This window comes from Apiospora phragmitis (assembly GCF_038363925.1).
Source record: "Apiospora phragmitis strain CBS 135458 chromosome Unknown utg000011l:1.0-3236445.0:1.0-3240683.0, whole genome shotgun sequence".
NCBI lineage: Eukaryota > Fungi > Ascomycota > Sordariomycetes > Amphisphaeriales > Apiosporaceae > Apiospora > Apiospora phragmitis.
In genome coordinates, this window is record NW_027117411.1 from 2481210 (window position 1) to 2498675 (window position 17466).

At 56.3% G+C, this 17466-nt stretch overlaps 7 protein-coding genes across 7 annotated transcripts; 3 read left to right on the forward strand and 4 right to left on the reverse strand.

Moving 5' to 3' along the window:
- PG994_013528 (alcohol oxidase-like protein) lies at positions 1 to 2123 on the reverse strand (the record flags this gene model as incomplete). Its single annotated transcript, XM_066864937.1, has 4 exons — positions 1 to 628; positions 714 to 1534; positions 1624 to 1976; positions 2063 to 2123. The coding sequence occupies 4 exons, from the start codon at positions 2121 to 2123 to the stop codon at positions 1 to 3; spliced, it is 1863 nt and encodes a 620-aa protein (XP_066709898.1).
- Positions 2124 to 3918: 1795 nt separating this feature from the next.
- Positions 3919 to 4633, forward strand: PG994_013529 (uncharacterized protein; the record flags this gene model as incomplete). The annotated part of the gene is made up of 2 exons (XM_066864938.1): positions 3919 to 4112; positions 4165 to 4633. The coding sequence occupies 2 exons, from the start codon at positions 3919 to 3921 to the stop codon at positions 4631 to 4633; spliced, it is 663 nt and encodes a 220-aa protein (XP_066709899.1).
- A 238-nt stretch (positions 4634 to 4871) lies between these two features.
- Positions 4872 to 5984, reverse strand: PG994_013530 (uncharacterized protein; the record flags this gene model as incomplete). The annotated part of the gene is made up of 1 exon (XM_066864939.1): positions 4872 to 5984. The coding sequence occupies one exon, from the start codon at positions 5982 to 5984 to the stop codon at positions 4872 to 4874; it is 1113 nt and encodes a 370-aa protein (XP_066709900.1).
- A 1172-nt stretch (positions 5985 to 7156) lies between these two features.
- Positions 7157 to 7969, reverse strand: PG994_013531 (uncharacterized protein; the record flags this gene model as incomplete). Its single annotated transcript, XM_066864940.1, has 2 exons — positions 7157 to 7626; positions 7717 to 7969. The coding sequence occupies 2 exons, from the start codon at positions 7967 to 7969 to the stop codon at positions 7157 to 7159; spliced, it is 723 nt and encodes a 240-aa protein (XP_066709901.1).
- Positions 7970 to 10681: 2712 nt separating this feature from the next.
- On the forward strand, positions 10682 to 11957 carry PG994_013532 (uncharacterized protein; the record flags this gene model as incomplete). The annotated part of the gene is made up of 2 exons (XM_066864941.1): positions 10682 to 10839; positions 11315 to 11957. 2 exons carry the CDS (start codon positions 10682 to 10684, stop codon positions 11955 to 11957), a joined length of 801 nt encoding a protein of 266 aa, XP_066709902.1.
- A 1096-nt stretch (positions 11958 to 13053) lies between these two features.
- PG994_013533 (rRNA and tRNA processing protein) lies at positions 13054 to 14254 on the reverse strand (the record flags this gene model as incomplete). The annotated part of the gene is made up of 2 exons (XM_066864942.1): positions 13054 to 13845; positions 14234 to 14254. The coding sequence occupies 2 exons, from the start codon at positions 14252 to 14254 to the stop codon at positions 13054 to 13056; spliced, it is 813 nt and encodes a 270-aa protein (XP_066709903.1).
- Positions 14255 to 14857: 603 nt separating this feature from the next.
- On the forward strand, positions 14858 to 17375 carry PG994_013534 (glycerol-3-phosphate acyltransferase; the record flags this gene model as incomplete). The annotated part of the gene is made up of 3 exons (XM_066864943.1): positions 14858 to 15272; positions 15342 to 16816; positions 16908 to 17375. 3 exons carry the CDS (start codon positions 14858 to 14860, stop codon positions 17373 to 17375), a joined length of 2358 nt encoding a protein of 785 aa, XP_066709904.1.
- Positions 17376 to 17466: the final 91 nt, after the last annotated feature.

Sequence of the window (17466 nt, forward strand, 5' to 3'; positions counted from 1 at the left end):
TTACAAAGACCTGAGACCCAGCTCCTGAATGAAGATATCCGCCGCCCGCTCGCCGATTGCCATGGCCGTGTTGGCCGTATTCGCCGCCACGTTCTCGGGCGCGATGCTCAGGTCCGCGACCTTGAGGCGCCCGAGGCCGTGGACCCCCAGCCGCGAGTCGACGACGCCGCCGCGCTCCAGGGGGCGCATGGCGCAGGTCCCCAGCGAGTGCCACGTCGTGCCGACCCTATCGCGCACCCACCGCTCGATGACGGCGTCGTCCTCGGGCGTGTAGACGATGTCGGCCACCACCGCCCTACCATCGTTGTCTGTAGGTAAAACTGTTGATTCGTCACCGGTAAGCAGCGCGGCGGCCGAGTCGGCCGCGAACGGCGGGTGCGTCCCGGGCAGCTCGCCGCGGTACATGGAGGGCATGCGACGCGCGATCTCGCGCTGCTTCTTGTAGACCCAGACGTGCTTCTGGACGTCGAGCGGGTCGGCGAGGAAATCGGTCGCGAAATCGACGGGCGCGTCTGGGTCGGCCGCGTGCGTGATGTGCACGTCGCCGCGCGAGTAGGGGTACACCGTGAAAGCGGACACGGTGTAGTATTGGCCCGGTGTCATGTCCGGTGTCAAGGGACCGGGGAAGCTGTGGAATCACACGAAGGTTTGTGTTAGTCATCTATCAAAGGGTGTGGGTGGCATATTGGACTAGCTGAGAGAGGGGAACGTACGCGTTCGCGGGAGCCATCATTGCCAAGGGTTTGTTCTCGTTATGTTTGAAGTCCCGCTCATAAGCGGCCTGGAACTCAGGCCCCAGCGCGGCCACCTCGGCGTCGCTGGGCCGCAGCTTGCAGGTGACGTCCTGCGCGTTCCAGCCCAGGATGGGGGCGTTGGTCCGCAGGAGCTCGCCCATGTCGACCCGCCCCGCAATGACGGCGTCGGCCGTCTCGTCCGGGTCCAGGGCCGTCTTGTACGTGTACGTCATCAGGTGGTGGTCTTGGTAGTTGCGCCCGACGCCCGGGATGTGCGCGACGAGGGGCGCCACCTGGGCGGCATCGAGGATGGCGGCGTCGCCCACGCCCGACCGCTCCAGGATCAGCGGGGTGCCGAAGGTGCCGGCGGACAGAATAACCATCTTCTCGACTCGGATGCTGCGGACTTGGACGGGGGTGTTCTGCTGGAACTTGGGGTTGCCGCGGTACTCGACGCCCACGGCCTTCTGGCCCTCGAACAGGACCCGCGTCACCTGGCTCTGCACCAACACGTGTAGGTTCGGATTGTTACCGCCGCTCTCGTCTTTCAGCTTGGGATGCAGGTAGGCGTGCGCCGTGTCGGAGCGCAGACCCTCGGCGCTGACGAAGCGCCGCGCCCGCTGGACGCCGTTGTTGCTGTCCAGGTCCTGGAGGTCGACGTGCTCGGGGTAGCCGAGCTGGGCGGCAGCTTTGATGAACTCGTCCTGGGACCGCTTGGCGACGTAATTGCCTTCCGAGACGGCGATCGGGCCCTTGTCGCCGTGGATATCTGTCCTGCCGGGTCCGACATAGGTTTCGAGCTAACGCAGAAAAGGGGGAGGTTAGTGAACACGGTACTTTGGACGGCCACGCCAAAAAACGGAATGCGCGCATGGGTTAGCTCGGGTACCCAACTTGCCTTTTTCAAGTACGGAATCATCTCGTCGGCCGACCAGCCTTCGGCCTTCCAGGAGTCCCAGTCGTGGCGCTGCGCGCGCGTGTACTGCATCATGTTGACCGAGGAGCCGCCGCCCAGAATGCCGCCCGCCGGCACCGTGAGCTTCCGGCCCCCGATCTGGGGCTCGGCGCGCCCCGTGTACAACAGGGTGGTGTCGCTCGTCGGCGCCAGGTGCGCCATAAACAGGAGCGGGTGCGCGATCGACGGGTCGTCCGCGTTGTTGCGCCCGCCCTCGATCACCAGCACCGAGAGGGCCGGGTCCGCCTCGCTCAGTCGGGCGGCGACGATGCAGCCGGCCGTTCCGCCTTGTTGACGCAATTGTTAGTTGGCCAGCCAGCCAGTCAGTCAGTCAGTCAGTCAGTCAACGTGGACGGATTGGGCTAGTGCTTACCTCCGGCAACGATCACGTCTACCTTCTCGATTTCATCGGGGAGTTGAGTGTAAAGTGGCATTCTCACTTATGATGATGCAAGATATATGTCTGTGAGGAGTGGGAGATGGAGGTCAGGTAGTCTTGAGAGCTGCACTGCGGGAATCAGGAGGTATTATGTATAAGCTATGTGTACTTATCCATAGCTACATGAAAGGCAGAAGTCAAGATATATATGTAATCTTCGTATAACTCTCTGGGCGACCCCGCAATATTAGCTGTTCCAATGGGTGATTCTGTCTTCTGGCTTAGAACCTTACACCATAGAGCTACGTTGGCACTTTTACCCAAGATGGCCAGGCGTGGCGTCATCTTCGGAGGGACTTGGTATCGCGTAAGCTCCTTACTTAGGTACTTTCGGAGCAACTGTTCTCAATCACCAATTTCCACATGCACCCAGTTGATTGGCTCCCTACAGCAGCAAGAGGAATGAGGATCCGACCCAGCTGCGTACTGTGAGTTCCGCCGGCCGGCGGTTTGGTAAACGGCCTACCTTCATGTCCCAGTCTCTATGCAGCTCCGGACTTTTTATCCAGCTGGGGGCCGCCAGAAACTGGATTGCACCCGGTTCTGGGCTCGAGATATTAAGCCCTGGCTGTCTTGTCCATTAGGACTTGGGTTTAGGTACGACCACGGGGACTCTCAAGGGGTTATGGAAATCGATCGATCACGCTCCTCAAGCCGATGTTGCTGGTTTGTTGTGTCAGGACACGCTTCTGCGCGTAGGGGCCTCGTACCAGTAGTAATACCGAGTACTCTCTTCTGGCGGGAGTGAGAAATATGCAGCGCGAGTATGCCATCTGGGCATGGCCCCGAGTATGTTGTCAGTGTCTGGTCTGGTAGCGACGTCACGGTAAGGAAATTTGCGTTGCTGCACTGGTGGGAATTGGGGGCTATTGGCTATCTCCATCAAAATTTAGGGCGCGACAATTGGAATTTGCAATGGGCTAATATCAAAATCATTTTCTTACCTAATCTTGCCTAAGTTCCTAAGACCCGAATGTTCACAAGAACATGGAGAAGGTTAATTAAGTATGCAAGATTACGGGATTTTCACGAGTGAAAATGTCAATTGCTGATAGTTCGTTCGCTGTTGACCTATTTTCAGTCGCGGTTTGGTGAACCACTATGGGTCGAGAGCAAGCAATAGTGCCCTAATGTCGCTGGAACTCTAGCGCTGAAGCATTCGTAGATAGCCCTGCTGGAGCTCTCCTTGTTCCCCAACCCCCGCATTGTTCACTGACCTGTCTCCTCTGTTCCACTCAACGGGACCGGCATCTTTGCCACTGATTCTCGTCTTGTGTTTAGTTCCAGGTAATATTTCTCAAGCAGCTCGTGAAGTCCCTTTTTTTTACTCTCCCTTTAAGTCTTCCACTGTCGCGTTGGGAATGTGTTGAAAGTTGGGCAATTGAAGGTGGAAACTCAAGGAAGGCAGGCGGCGTAGCGGAAAGTGAATGATGGCTGCAACTTGAGTGATGATGAGCATCCCAGACCAGCTCCCACGCTTCATCGGTATAATTCGCTAGACTCCAATTATGCAACTACACCTATAAGCACCAGCAAATCGCACTTCCACTTCGCTGCAACAGATACTGGCTTTTCCTCGTCCTCCACAATACAAACCTGTTAATCATGGCACCCACCAGGACGCACAGCATCAATCACCCCCGAGACGTCACCATGCGTTTCGTTATTGGCTATGTGAGATTGTCTCCCTCGCGGTGTCGGTGATACTGATCGCCTCTACCGTTGGCATACTATGTCATTATGAAGGCCAACACTCTGATCGCTTGCTATCCACCATATTGCGCACCACTATGCCGGTGGCCGCCGCCGAGGTCATCAGTCATTCTAAATGGGATTGGTTCCGTCAGCCACGACCCTTGAGCCATCTGAACGACACTGAAAGCGCTAGCCGAAGCGTGGCAAGTTCCTTCGAGCTGCTCTTCAATGCGCCGCGAGCCTCACTGGGCATCGTTGCCGCCCTCGTGACCACCTCCCTGGCTATAGGGTATTTTACACAGCAAGCCCTCAAAACGGTGGCTGCCCCTATATCCTGGAAGATGCAAATGCCTCCACTCCATCCGCGCATTCCATGCCTGGAAGACCAAGTATTTCCTCATCACGGCTGGTCAGTGGGATATAGATGCTGATGTGAAGGGTGCCATGATCCAGGCTATGACCAATTCCAGTGCATTTCCTTCTTCTGTCGATGATATCACGCTGTCGTCTGTGGCCATGTGCCAACAACTCGGACGCACTGGACTGTCCGCACCACGTCAAAGCGAGTATCAGGGGCAATATCCAGGTTACGGACTACACAGCAATAACTTGCGCCTTCTGTCCGTGTATGAAGAACTATCACAACGACAGGCAGCCCATGCGGAAGAGCTCCCTGTTCCCGCTACTGTTCCACAGCCTCCTCGCCAGCAAGCCAGTAGCCACGATGTCGGGCCCAAGGTCGGTCATGAACCTCGAGGAGATGCGAGGAGAGGCATCGGTCAAACTGGCCAAGTTCAGGAAAGGTCATGATGCTGGATCCGTGGATGTGGGGGATGCCTCAGGATTGAATGGACACAGATCATCGTGCATAAAGACTGAAGGACACTAACCCGCGTAATCGGCAAGTCAGCATTTAGGGGCAGGCTTATGCAAAATAAGCACTGCCACCAAAACGGAAAGTAGACAGTGCAATACCGTCATGGCTTGGATAGTTGCAAATATTATTTGTTCTTTATCATGGAATGGAGCCTGATTGTTATTGATGGTATTACTTGACAGTTGTCCACGAGTCGAGTTCCCTCAGAAATCCTACGATAAGGCTCGAGACTCGTGCCGGCGCCTCGATCGGCAGCAGATGCCCGGCACCGGGTATGGTGACCAGCTTCGCGCCCCGAATCACGCCGCACACCTCCGCCCGGACGCGCGCCATGGGCTCGACCTTGTCCTCCTCCCCCGCGCACACCAGCACCGGCACGTCGATTGCTTCCGCCCACGCGGACACGTCCTCCCCCATGGCGTACGCCGGCCAAGCCGCCCGGGCCGCGGCGCTGCCCCGCAGCATGTCGTTTACCAGAGCCTCCACCACCACATCGACGGCGGCGGCGCCTTCGTCTTCGTCTTCGTCTGACCAGGAGGAAGACCAGGAGGAAGACTCTTGTCCCCCCTCGACTTTGCGCAAGCTACCAGGAGAAAGAAGGACGTTGCGCGTTACGAACTCGGCCGCTTCCCGGGTCTCGTACGCGTGGATCTGCTGCTTGCGCAGGGCGTCCGGCAGCTCCAGCGACCGCGCCGGCGCCGGCGCCAGCAGAACCAGGGCCTTTGTGATCAGCCGCTGCCGGTCATTATTCTGTTTCTGTTGCCGCTGCGTACTTTTGTTTTTGTTCTCGAAACAGGAGCGGCCCGAGACCACCTGCGCGACTTTGCCGCCCATGGAGTGCCCGACGAGGACCACGTTCCGTAGGCGCAGGTGTTGCATCAAGGCCTCTACGTCCGAGGCGAGACTTGAGATGGAGTAGTTGTAGTAATGGCTGCTGGGGGAAGATGATGGTGCAGAGCTGTCTGAGGAGTGCGAAGAAGGGGAGGAGGAAGAGGAGGAGGAAGATCTGGAACTGGAACAGCTGAGGGGACCTGTGGATCTTCCCCAGCCTCGGAAGTCCAACGCAAGCACTTGATGATGAGGAGCAGCAGCGCGGTCATCGCCATCTTCGTCGTCGTCATCTTGGCCGCCAAGAAGGGTGTCGAGGACGGGGGAGTACATCTTGTATGAGCCGCCCCAGAAATGCAGGAAGAAAAGAAGTCTGGCGGTCGGGTCCGTGAGGTTGGTCACGTATGAGAGCTCTGTGTCTTCCGAGACGGTGAAAGTCTCTCGTCGTAGAGGCATCTTATCCTTTTTGGGTCGTCTGTACTGTATGTACCGTGTTGGAGCACTATAGCTATCACTGTTGGTGGAAGCAGTAGTATTGACATGGGGCCCAGAGGTTTTAAGCTCTAACTGCCCAAGAGTGGCCAAACAACTTATCAATGCAGTATATGTATCATAGAGTCGGGTCTCACTAAGAACTCTAACTCCGAGTTGCATCGGCATAAAGAGAGTTCGCACTTTGTATAGTAGCTCGCCATGACTCATTTGTGTGACTATATTACAGCAACCGGCTCTAACAACTCTCAAGCTCATACCATGAGAAGTTGTGCTTTTGGATTCAGTTAGTCTCCGGCTTCCCCGGATGAGACACGGACGGCCCCCCAGGTTTGAAGACCGTCAGGCGATCATCTTTGTTGTGTCTAGTAACTGCTCGTGGCGACAAGGGGTTGTGGGTGAGTACCTAAGGTTAAGTAAGCGGAGCAGGGGTAGCAAGAGAATGGTCGGTCCCGATTCCCGATTCTAGCCGCCATCTCCGGTCGCCGATATAGAGTTAAAAACGCTCGAAAATTCTCATTCGATGTAGCCTGGATATCGCGACGTATTCTAGCTAGGACCGGTGGCGCAGCGGTAGCGCGTCTGATTCCAGTCCAGAAGGTCATCCGTTCAAATCGGGTCCGGTTCAAAACTTTTGCCCGTCTGTTGTCCGCATCGTCACCGGGTGACGACGTATTTTGCTTTTTGGGGGCTCCGGTGCAGCAAACTGACAACTCCTAATCTGAAACGCAAAGATTAAGTATGTAGGCACCCTATCTCGCATGCTCGCGCGCCGGTTGCACGCATGTGCATTATTCATTCATTTCCACAATAACACCAAAGTCACGAACGTGCATCATAGCAAGTTTTTTGCTTCAACGCCCATGTATTTCTCAGATGCCGCTCTTGATCGCACACAAGATTTTGATGTTCATTAGTTTGAGATCTGGGATGTTATCAGACTTTCATGAGACTTCAGGCCCTTGGGCTGTACCCGTAACTCTATCCAGTTCTATTTCAGCTTGATCCGACTTCACTCGCCAAACCTTAGAACAACCTCATTCTTCAATTTTAATGATATCCCTATGCGATCCTCGCTATTACGCCATCATCGTTATTCATCATATTCCAATAGAAGTGGTGTCTATACGCCATAATCAAGGGCCGTACTCAGGCCAGTCGATGGACGCAACATCCGCATAACAGTTGACAGTGTTGGCGAACTCGTGGCTCGACATGCTGCCTGAGGGCAGCGCGGGCAGCTCCGCGCACTGCGGCACCAGCGTGATGGCGACGCAGTTCTCGGGCACGTGGCGGACGTAGCGCCCCGTGGTCGAGTCGAATGTGTCGAACATTGCGCGCACCGTGATGTAGTTGGTGTGGTAGTAGGGCTCCGTCTGGTTGCAGGCCACGTAGGTGCCCGGCGCCGGGGTCCGGAGGATCGGGTAGTGCTCGGGGAACTGTGCGAGCTGGATCCCGACCTGGCCCGACCCGGCGTTGATGCTGATGCCGTGCAGGACCCCCTCGGTGTCCGCCTGGTCGTCCACCGCGATGCCCCAGGGGAAGAGCGGGGTGCCGCCGTCGCTCAGGGTGTGGGCTTGGTTGTAGCGGGTTTGCTCCGCGGTGCCTGCATTCCGATGGTGATTAGATGCACGTACTTTCTAGGTTTCATTTTGTTTCTGTCTCTTCTTCTTTCGAGTAGGGTACAGAAACGTACCATTTTGGTAGAATAGTTGCCCCTTGCTGGCGGCCAGGACAGCATCGTTCAAACCTGCGCCCACGTGGATACCACTGAGCTGCCAGCTGTTAACGGGAGGTGTGAAGTCCTGGGATGGGTCGGTGAGGTTGGCAATCAGGTGGAAGCCCTTGGATTGCTGAGTAGGCGGGTAGTGAGGAACCACCTGGCGGCTCTCCAGGGGAGCTGCGGCGGCAAGGCCGAGGGCGTTTAGCGATAGAACTGCACTGAGCATGATGAAATGTAATTAGCGAGTGGAATTAATGATTAGATCTTCTGAATGCAGAGTATATATATGTATGCAATGGAACTATGATGCGATGTCCGATCTTAGAGTACCGGCTAGTACGAGGAGGCGGCCCGCGCCTTATATAGTCGAGAGACTAGTTTCCGATTCACAGCGCCTCGTGATGCGGTTCGTGTTCTAGTACGCAGATCTGCACCGCCATTTGCTTCTCACTAAGCCGCCCTAACCCAGCCGCCCCGTATTGGCGGCAAGATGCGCACTGAATACGAGCCGCCTGTCAGCAAGATGCAGATTGCAATATAGATGACGTATCTTGATAGGGCAGCGCATAAGCTCCGGTCTTCGTATTCCAATCTTTGTCATCTTTTTTGCCTAATCCTTTCGCATCATCAGTACTCGTTACATGATGTTAGATCTCCAAGTAGTATTGTCTTTTCTGTGTAGTATGCAACTGTATGTATCGTAGTACTACAATTGATACTTTCTGGATTCTAAGTGATTGGGATCGAAGCTATGCCGAGACCCCCGAAGTCCCGTATTGAGCTAAATGTCTGAGCCTGATAGCATATTCAATACCACTAGCATGTATCGATGTCTACACTAGACGTAACGTTGCGCCGCATAGACACCTAAGGTCCATAGCTCTATGAATACTCCATCTGACGAGCATCGCTTCCTATCCGGGGATATAGTTAACCGTAAACCCCCTTTTCAGCAACCTAGACACTCAGTTCCTGGCGAGCTTAAGGATGCCCCCCCTCGAATCATATCAGCGTATCTAGAACCAGGTCAGCTATCTTCTGTACATTTTCTTCTCCTCTCTGGTATGTGGTAGCAGCGGTGATCTGAAATATGCCAACTGGGAAGGATAATTGACATGCCACATTTATTGCATGGTGAGCTTTGGGGTAACCTCAGTAGCATTTATCCCGCTCTGTTTCGAGAGGTCCATGTGGAGCATCGTAGTGATGCTCAACATTACCAAAGCTGATGCCACCTTTTTTCTGGTTGTAGATGAACGCCCCCAGGTTCTCTGCTCAAAATGGTTGCCATGTTGGCTTTGATATCGAGCAGTGCTTTAGGCCGGCTCTTGTTTCATTACCAAAGAAACATGACAGGTTCACGATGAGGGCGGTGTATAACTTATTGTCCTAGTTGGAGCGTATGGGTAAGCGGCTTCTGAGGTTTATTCCGTCCTAATCCAGTCCTTATCCCTCCTTCTTCCAGTTTCTCAAGTAAACGCACCGCTTATTATAGAAGTCGGTTGTGTTCTCTCCCGGCCTGCTACTGGGAGAGAGTGGTATCAACGCCGCGATCCGATAGATAGCGCGTATGCAGCTCCTCGTCGTAGTATCGGGATCGTAGCTCAGCCTCAATACGGCAGATGTTGGCATGGGAAAGTCCAAACACAAGTCGATTTTGGAGCGAGAGAGAGAGAATGTTGGTGATTTTCATCTGCGCGCTACCTTGGGCCACTTTGGCCGGGCAGTTGAGCAATGATGTGACACCCACAACTAAGCCCTAGCCATGCAGGCTGTGGAGGTGAAGCTTCCTCTGCTTATATAACTTGGCTTGGGCGGTCATCTCTTGTCCCGAAGGCGATGCCGGGGCCCGGATGAAACTAGAGGCAAGACAGCCACATCGTGACCGCCGAGGCGGCGCGGGAGGTGCTGGACCGTTCCGAGCGCAGGAGGCGGCTCTATTCCTCATATTCATCAGAGTTCAAAGGTGGTCCATTGCGGGCTACCGGGCTACCGGGCTACCGGGCTTGAGGCGCATTCCCTGGTAGGGAAAAGGCCACTACACTACTACACCTGATGAATTTCAGTACAGCTTGGATGTATTTCAGAAAGAGTAATCGGCAGGTAAGGGATTGGGCATACATAGAAACCAAGCCAGATTCGAGACCTATCACGTTTAGCCATTCAAGGGACATTTCTGATTCGAGTCGTATGTTCGGAGCCAAGCCGGGTATGCCGGCCCACTCGAGCATCAACACCCTTGTCGTCCAACCGATAGTGGGATGGTGCCTGCTTGGCGGGCAAAGGATAACTAACCATCTTTCGATTATCGGTTGGTTGCTATGCATGCATTTAAAGAGATTTGATGCGAATGATTTCGATGCGCGATGGGGTTTCCTCGTGTTATGTGCAAGCAAGAGCCTCTAGCTGTTCGGGCAAGATGGTCAAGCCCGAGACACTTCCTGATTGCCCCTCGGCGTATCTTCACCGGCGCTTCTTGTTTAAATGGACCGAGCAGTCCAGGCACCTGCGGAACCGAGTCGCCGGTACGTTATTGATTACACTTGCCTGCTTGCATACCTAAACACGCCGCACATCGTGCCAAGATTGTCTGTTGGTTGGTAAACTAATTTCGGACTGCCTTGCCTGCAGTACCGCAACAGCTGACCACAATGCAATGCCCAGGGGTGCGGATGAGCGAACCGCTTTGCATGTGGGCGCCGGTATCCTCGATTCCCAGACCATTTCCACGATAACTCATAAAACATAATCGTAAAATCTCAATAATAATTATATCTACCAGAGCGCTACGATTATTGATTATCTGTGGCATTTTGTCGGTTGTCAGGGTATTTCATCTATCTACTTACCAACAACAAGGAGTCGAACAGGGGTAGGTTAGTGGACCGACGGGTGAACGTTGCCCATCAGCGGGCAACTCGACGAGATGGCTTTCACCATGACACCAGGCGCGGTGACGACGCCGCCGCGAATCACCCCGCCCCCGGCATGCGTAGAATCCCTGTCTCACTTGTACAGAGCGACGGAGGCATACTCAACCCCAACCGATGCGGCCGCGGCCCAGGTCTGCACGAAGCTCCAAGACCATGGTGGGCGGTGCGCCTACTACTAACTGGGGCACGGGTATGACCGGGGAGGAGAAGAGAGCTGCTTTCCGCCTGCAAAGTGGGGGGACGCACCTCTGGTCTCCTACTCCGGCTGCCCATCGGGTTACACGACCGCTTGCGCGACCACGCGCAAGGATAGACTGGACATGGCCCCGAATTGGCCGGCGACGGAAATAAGAGCGGCATGCTGTCCTACGTAAGGAATAACTCCTTCATCATCACCCTCAACCCCCACCCCCTCCTCTCGGCCTTCTCTTCTCAACTTTGGATTTTTCACCCTGCCCGTTCGGGTGTATAACACTTCTATTCAATGCTCTTCGTCGGGTACCGAGAGAGAGAGTGTGTGTGTGTATGTGTGTGTATGTGTGTGTGAGAGAGAGAGAGAGAAAGAATCTAAAGCTGGGCTTTGCTGATATACAGGAACCTCCATCATAGACACCCGGCGTACACATTCACCTGCGCAGGCCTGCAGACTTCACCAACATCCACAACCAAATACGGCTACATCGGCCCATACGGCTGGGACCTGGACCTAGACGAGGTCCAAGGCTGCGTCGCGCCCGTCCCGGCGCCCGGGACCGAGGTCAACGTCCTGAGCGTGACGACCGACACGCTCCGGCGCCCGACGGCGCCCTACACGGACGAATGAGGCCGCCGCATGAGCTTCGACTACGCCACCCACACGTCGACGGCCACCTCCCTCGCCACGCTGCGGCCGGTCGCCAACTGGGTCTCGGCCCGGTCCGTGGACGTCACGCTGTCCATCTGGGGCCGGCAGTTGACGTGCTACGCGGTGGGGCGGGCGTCGTCGTGCGAGACGCCGGCGCCCATGTGGGATTCAGGGGATTCCCCAGGGATCATGATTCGGATTACTACAAGTACCACACGCCTCGGCCGTGGCCTGTCCCGTCGGGGGCGGCGACGGGCGTCGCGTCCACCGTGCTGTTGATTGTTATTTCTATCGCCTTCTTCATCTCCGTCGCGGGGTTCTGGCGGAAAGGCAGGCGCATGCATGAGAGGCGCGCACAGATCCGCCGGGAAACGTATGCGGAGACTCGGCGGCAGGAGGCGGAAGCTCGGCGTCGGGAGACTTACTACGGCCAGTAGCCGTTTGGGGCAAACGATGTGCCGCCTCCTGTGTGCGTAATGTTTTTGTGCTGGTTGTTTATGATTGTTGCCCAAGACTATTACGTACCAGCGGAGAGTTTACCATGCATGGGATGTGGAAGGAATATACTAGGCCTTGGATTCGTATTGTGGTTTGATAGATTTCATGTCTGTTTTGGATACCAGGACATGGGTCCCCATTGTTGAAGTAGATATTATTGGGTGGGGTGAAGGAGTGTATTGTCTGATCTCCTTGGCTATCCATCTCCTGAAGCCCGGATGAAGGCTGGGTCTTTATAGGCCTAGTCAGAAGTGGACAGCATGTCTATAGAAGGATCTAGATATATCTGGAGTCTGGTAGACTTGCAGAGAAGTGCGGAGAGATATCTCCCAACAGATATTGTATCAGAATACCCCAAAACCGATATCTTCTAACTTCCATTATCTAAACACATAAAGTTTGTGTAATAAGGCTGTGCGACCGTTTACTGAATGGTTCAAGTCTGCCAGCGCGACCAGGGCGCCTCGAATGGAGTTGTTCGTACGGCAAGTCCACGCACTGAGTGAACATAGACATAGGATGACTGCCGCATGAGAAGCGGATACTAAGACTGGTCACCTATATATTGCGTAGGGTATTGCCCTAACGAGGGCGAAAGACGCAGAATTGCCGTCGTTCAGACTCCTTTCCCCTTTCGCCTCGATTCAGGGCTTTTAGCAAGTTCAAGGGCGTTTCCCAGCGGCCTTCTTGAGACATGCGGGTCGTCCATCCCGTGAATAAGCATCCGACCAGGGCGATGGAATAGTATTGTAGTTCAGCGAGGACGGTGATCGTAAATTCCGCCCTGCAATACTCATTTCCGTATCGCCACAGGAAACTATGCGCAACCTGCCAATCACGCCCTTTGTTGTACAAATGCATTCCTAGAAACGTTTCGCTAGGGACCTTCATAGCAAGAACAGCAAGTATAAAATCATGTGTTTCCTGTCATATCATATGCACCTTGTACGGCGCTGCTTGTTCTGCCTCGTCTAGTGTTTGTGGTATTGGCAATAGTGTTGCTAACAGTGGCCCAAATTCCCAATTCCATGGAAATCAAGTTGAGTGCTTGGAGGCTACCGGTCGCTCGTCAAGCTTGAGCTTTACGCCCAACTGCAAGTCTGAATGGTGGGTATGGTTGCTTGGCTTTGCCGAACAAAACCGAGGATGTGTCGTGGATGCTTCGTTAGAGATCGGATCATATCTTATCCAGGAAATGCGCCCTGAACTTCCTGTTGGCGCGATCCGCCGACCGGTACTGAAACTGGTCGCCCAGTATCTCGAAGGCGAAGCCGTTCCCGTCTCGTCGTTGTCGGCGGCGGCGGCGGCGGCGGGGATATGAAGACGGAACATGGTGCCCTCTTTGGGCACGAGCTTCAGCTCGTTCTTGGGCGTGATGATCTCGAAGGCGAACCGGGAGTCCTTGACGACGATGCCCTTCAGCCCGACGCGGCTGGGGCAGCCGCTGCGCGTGACCTCGACCTCGGCGCCATGGTACTCGGCGGCGCACAGTTTGGCCGCGCACGCGGGGCCCCCCGTGTAGAGGTGGCTGCCGAGCACCTCGCGCATGTAGCCGACCCAGAGCTGCTTGAGGGGTTCAAAGACAGCATAGCGCCGACCTTCTTTGGGGATGTCGTAGAGGCCCAGCTTGCGTCGCTGCGACGCGGACAGGGCCTTCGGCTTCTGCGACTTGCGCTTGCGGTTCTTCTCGTCCCGCGCTTTGCGGCGCGCGGCGCGGGCGTTGGCGGTCGGTGGCGGCGAGTTGGGGTGCAGGTAGAGCGGTCGGTGCTGGATCTTGTCGCTGTAGATGCGCGCTGCGCTGTCGGGGCTGTGGGCGCGGGCCAGGAGCTCTTGGGTCAGGGTTGGGGGTTCGACGAGGCCATTCTCTTGTCAATTACCCCATGAATTGGGGACAATGTTGACGTGGAGGCAGAATAGAATGCCTTCCTGTTGAATCTGGGAGCGATTGGCTGGATTGATTGACGTGCTGCCTGGGGGGAAAAGTTCTTGGAGCTTCAATGGATCAGGCACGATAAACTTTGGGGCAGGAATGGTAATGGCGGGGCAGATCTCCGATGCTACCTACGGCTACTACTGCGGCTACAGGCCAGGAAAAGTTAGTGGCGTGGGGCTGACAGACAGCGCTGTCCATGTAACTCGGTAGCTGCAGCTTAGCTGTGTTCTAGGCACTTGGCTGCACTTTAGGTGTCTCTACTCGACATACGATTCGGTTCACATGTTTGGATAGCCTCGGCATGAAGCTGTGCCACTGTGGTGCGCCGATCACTCATCATGAGAGTTCATCTCCGGCCCTTGCTCTCGGGGGGAACAACGACCAAGAACGACCTTCTCTGTATCAGGCACCTACAAACTTTAGTTGCAAGAAAGGCCATCCAATCCGTCTTCTACTGTTTCATCACGCGTCTAATTGAACTTTGGCCTTATTGTTTCGGTTCTCAATTCTTCCAATGCTTCATCTTTCCATGAGGAGCGACCACTGCCCCCTCGCCGTGACTTACTCTACAACCTTGCCCGCAAATTGTAGATATCGACGAAGCTGAAGTCCCGTGCCGGCCGATATTGACAGATACTCCAGTAATACTTGCCGACTGCACATCCGACGAATCCCCGACCGCGTAGACGAAGGCTACCACGGAAAGAATCCTAGAGCTCCGAAACTATAGACAGAACAGGGGTGAGGGTAGACCGACGGTATCGAAAACGCAACCATGGCACAAGAAGACGACCCTACGCGCGATTCGGCGCCTGATCTGCAAATACTCGGCGACCAAATCACTCTACAACCGCGAAGCTATGTCGAGCCTGCGCAGCAAGAAAGGAGGAGGCTCTGATGCACCACATGGCCCGGTTCCGGTCCGAGCCTCTACAGTTCCTGCGCGAGGTGTCCCTATACGTGTCGGGCACGGGGTGGCGGGCCTACGACAAGGTCATCGGCCAGCCCATCTTCTACTCGGGCTTCTCGGAGCAGATGAAGAACGCCGTCGTGTCGGCGCCCCTGCTGCAGGACCGCATCCGCCAGCTGGCCGACCTGCGCCTCGAGGTCGAAGAGAAGGATGGCTGGCTCCGGAAGGACGACCCGGACTTCGCCGTCAAGAAAGCCCACCGCCGCACCGTCATCCACCAGGGGCTCCAGGAGGTCGCCGACAAGCTGACCAACGACATGATCTGCAAGTTTGAGAGCAAGACGTTCATCAGGGGGGGCATACTACTTGGTAACACAGCTTCTGACGAGAGCGTACCATCAAGGTACGTGCGTGTGTGACTGGCCTTGACTATATGCATGACCTGGGCAGTATGCTGATACGGCTTCTATTATAATATAGGCATCCATGTCTCAAGTGAAGAGGTATTAAGGCTACGGAAAGTCGCAGAGGAGGCCGAACGGAAAAAGCAGTCCATTATTTTCCTCCCTTCTCATAGATCCCACGTGGATTACGTCTCTATGCAACTAATCTGCTATCGTCTCGGCCTCGCCCTGCCTGTCGTCGTGGCCGGCGACAACCTAAACTTCCCCGTCGTGGGCGCCTTCCTGCAGCACGCCGGTGCCATGTGGATCCGGCGCTCCTTCGGGAACGACTCGATGTACACGACCCTGGTGCAGGCCTACATCGACACGCTGCTGCAGAACGGGTACAACTTCGAGTGCTTCATCGAAGGCGGGCGCTCGCGCACGGGCAAGCTGCTCTCGCCCAAGTTCGGCATCCTCAGCTTCATCCTCGACAGCCTGCTGTCGGGCCGCGTCGAGGACGCCATCATCTGCCCCGTCAGCACGCAGTACGACAAGGTCATCGAGACCGAGGGCTACGTCACCGAGCTGCTGGGCGTGCCCAAGAAGAAGGAGAACCTGGCCGACTTCCTCAGCGGCGGCTCCTCGGTCCTGTCGCTCAAGCTCGGCCGCGTCGACGTGCGCTTCCACGAGCCCTGGAGCCTGCGCGGCTACATCGACGACCAGCTCAAGAAGTTCGGCGGCGGCATCCCGCGCGACCTCTCGGCCCGGACGCCCGAGACCGTCCGCATCAAGCAGAAGCTGCTGCGCACCATGGGCTACAAGGTCCTGTCCGAGATCAACGACGTCTCGGTCGTGATGCCGACGGCCCTCATCGGCACCGTCCTTCTCACGCTGCGCGGCCGCGGCGTCGGCAAGGCCGAGCTCATGCGCCGCGTCGAGTGGCTCTCGAACCGCGTGCGGGCCAAGGGCGGCCGCGTCGCCCACTTCGGCAACGCGCCGCTCTCGGACGTGGTCGAGCGCGGCCTCGACGTGCTGGGCAAGGACCTGGTCGGCGTCGTGTCGGGCCTCGCGGAGCCGACCTACTACGCCGTCGACCGGTTTCAGCTGTCCTTCTACCGCAACATGACGATCCACCTCTTCATTTCCGAGGCCCTCGTCAGCACCGCCATGTACACGCGCGTCAAGCGCGGCGGCGGGCCCGCGGTGCAGGACATCGGCTACGACGACCTGCGCGGCCAGGTCCTGTTCCTGTCGTCGCTGTTCCGCGGCGAGTTCATTTTCCCGGCCGACGGCCTGGCCGCCAACCTCGAGAAGACGCTCGTGGGGCTCGAGCACGACCGTATTATCCACCTGGCGCGCGACCCGGAGGGCAGGATCGTCACGGTCGGCCTCTCGGACGAGGAGCGGACGGCGGGCCGCGAGAACTACGACTTCTACTGCTTCCTCATCTGGCCTTTTATCGAGGCGAGCTGGCTGGCGGCGACCTCGCTGATCGGCCTGACGCCGCCGCTGGATCAGAAGGAGGATGTCTGGATCGAGCTCGCGAAAGCCCAGAACAGCGCTCAGTTGGTAAGTATTAGATCAGGTCCTCCCTCTCTCTCTCTCTATATCTCTCTCATCAGTATTTTGTTGTTGGCTGACAATTATCCTCTCCTCCCAGTTCGGCAAGACCCTCTACCACCAAGGCGACCTCTCCTACTTCGAAGCCGTCAACAAGGAGACGCTCAAGAACGCGTACAGCCGGTTCGAGGAGGAAGGCATCCTGTACGTGGTGAAATCGAAAGACGCCAAGACGAACCCCCCGCGCCTGCGCATCTCGCACGATTGGATGCCGGCGCGCGACCCCACCACGGGGTATTTATTGCCAACGGGCCGCCTCTGGGAGTTCACCGAGAAGATCGCGTCGAGCCGGCGCGAGGGCAAGAACCGGCGCGACGGGGCCACGGTCAGCACGCGCGTGCTGCGGCTCTCGGACCTGCTGGGGCGGCGGCTCTTCGACGAGGCCACGACGGGGCCGGATGGCGCCAAGCGGGACTCTAGGCTCTCGGAGGAGGAGGCGGCGATGGTGAAGAAGGCGGTAAGGGAGGAGAGGCGGCGGAGGCGGTTGGAGGGGAGGGCGCAGTTGTGAGTCTTGAGGAGATCAGTCCAACCTACCAAGAAGTGCGTGCCTCTGTTGCAGTTGAAGTGGGGAGGGGATGTGCCTATGTATGTATATATTA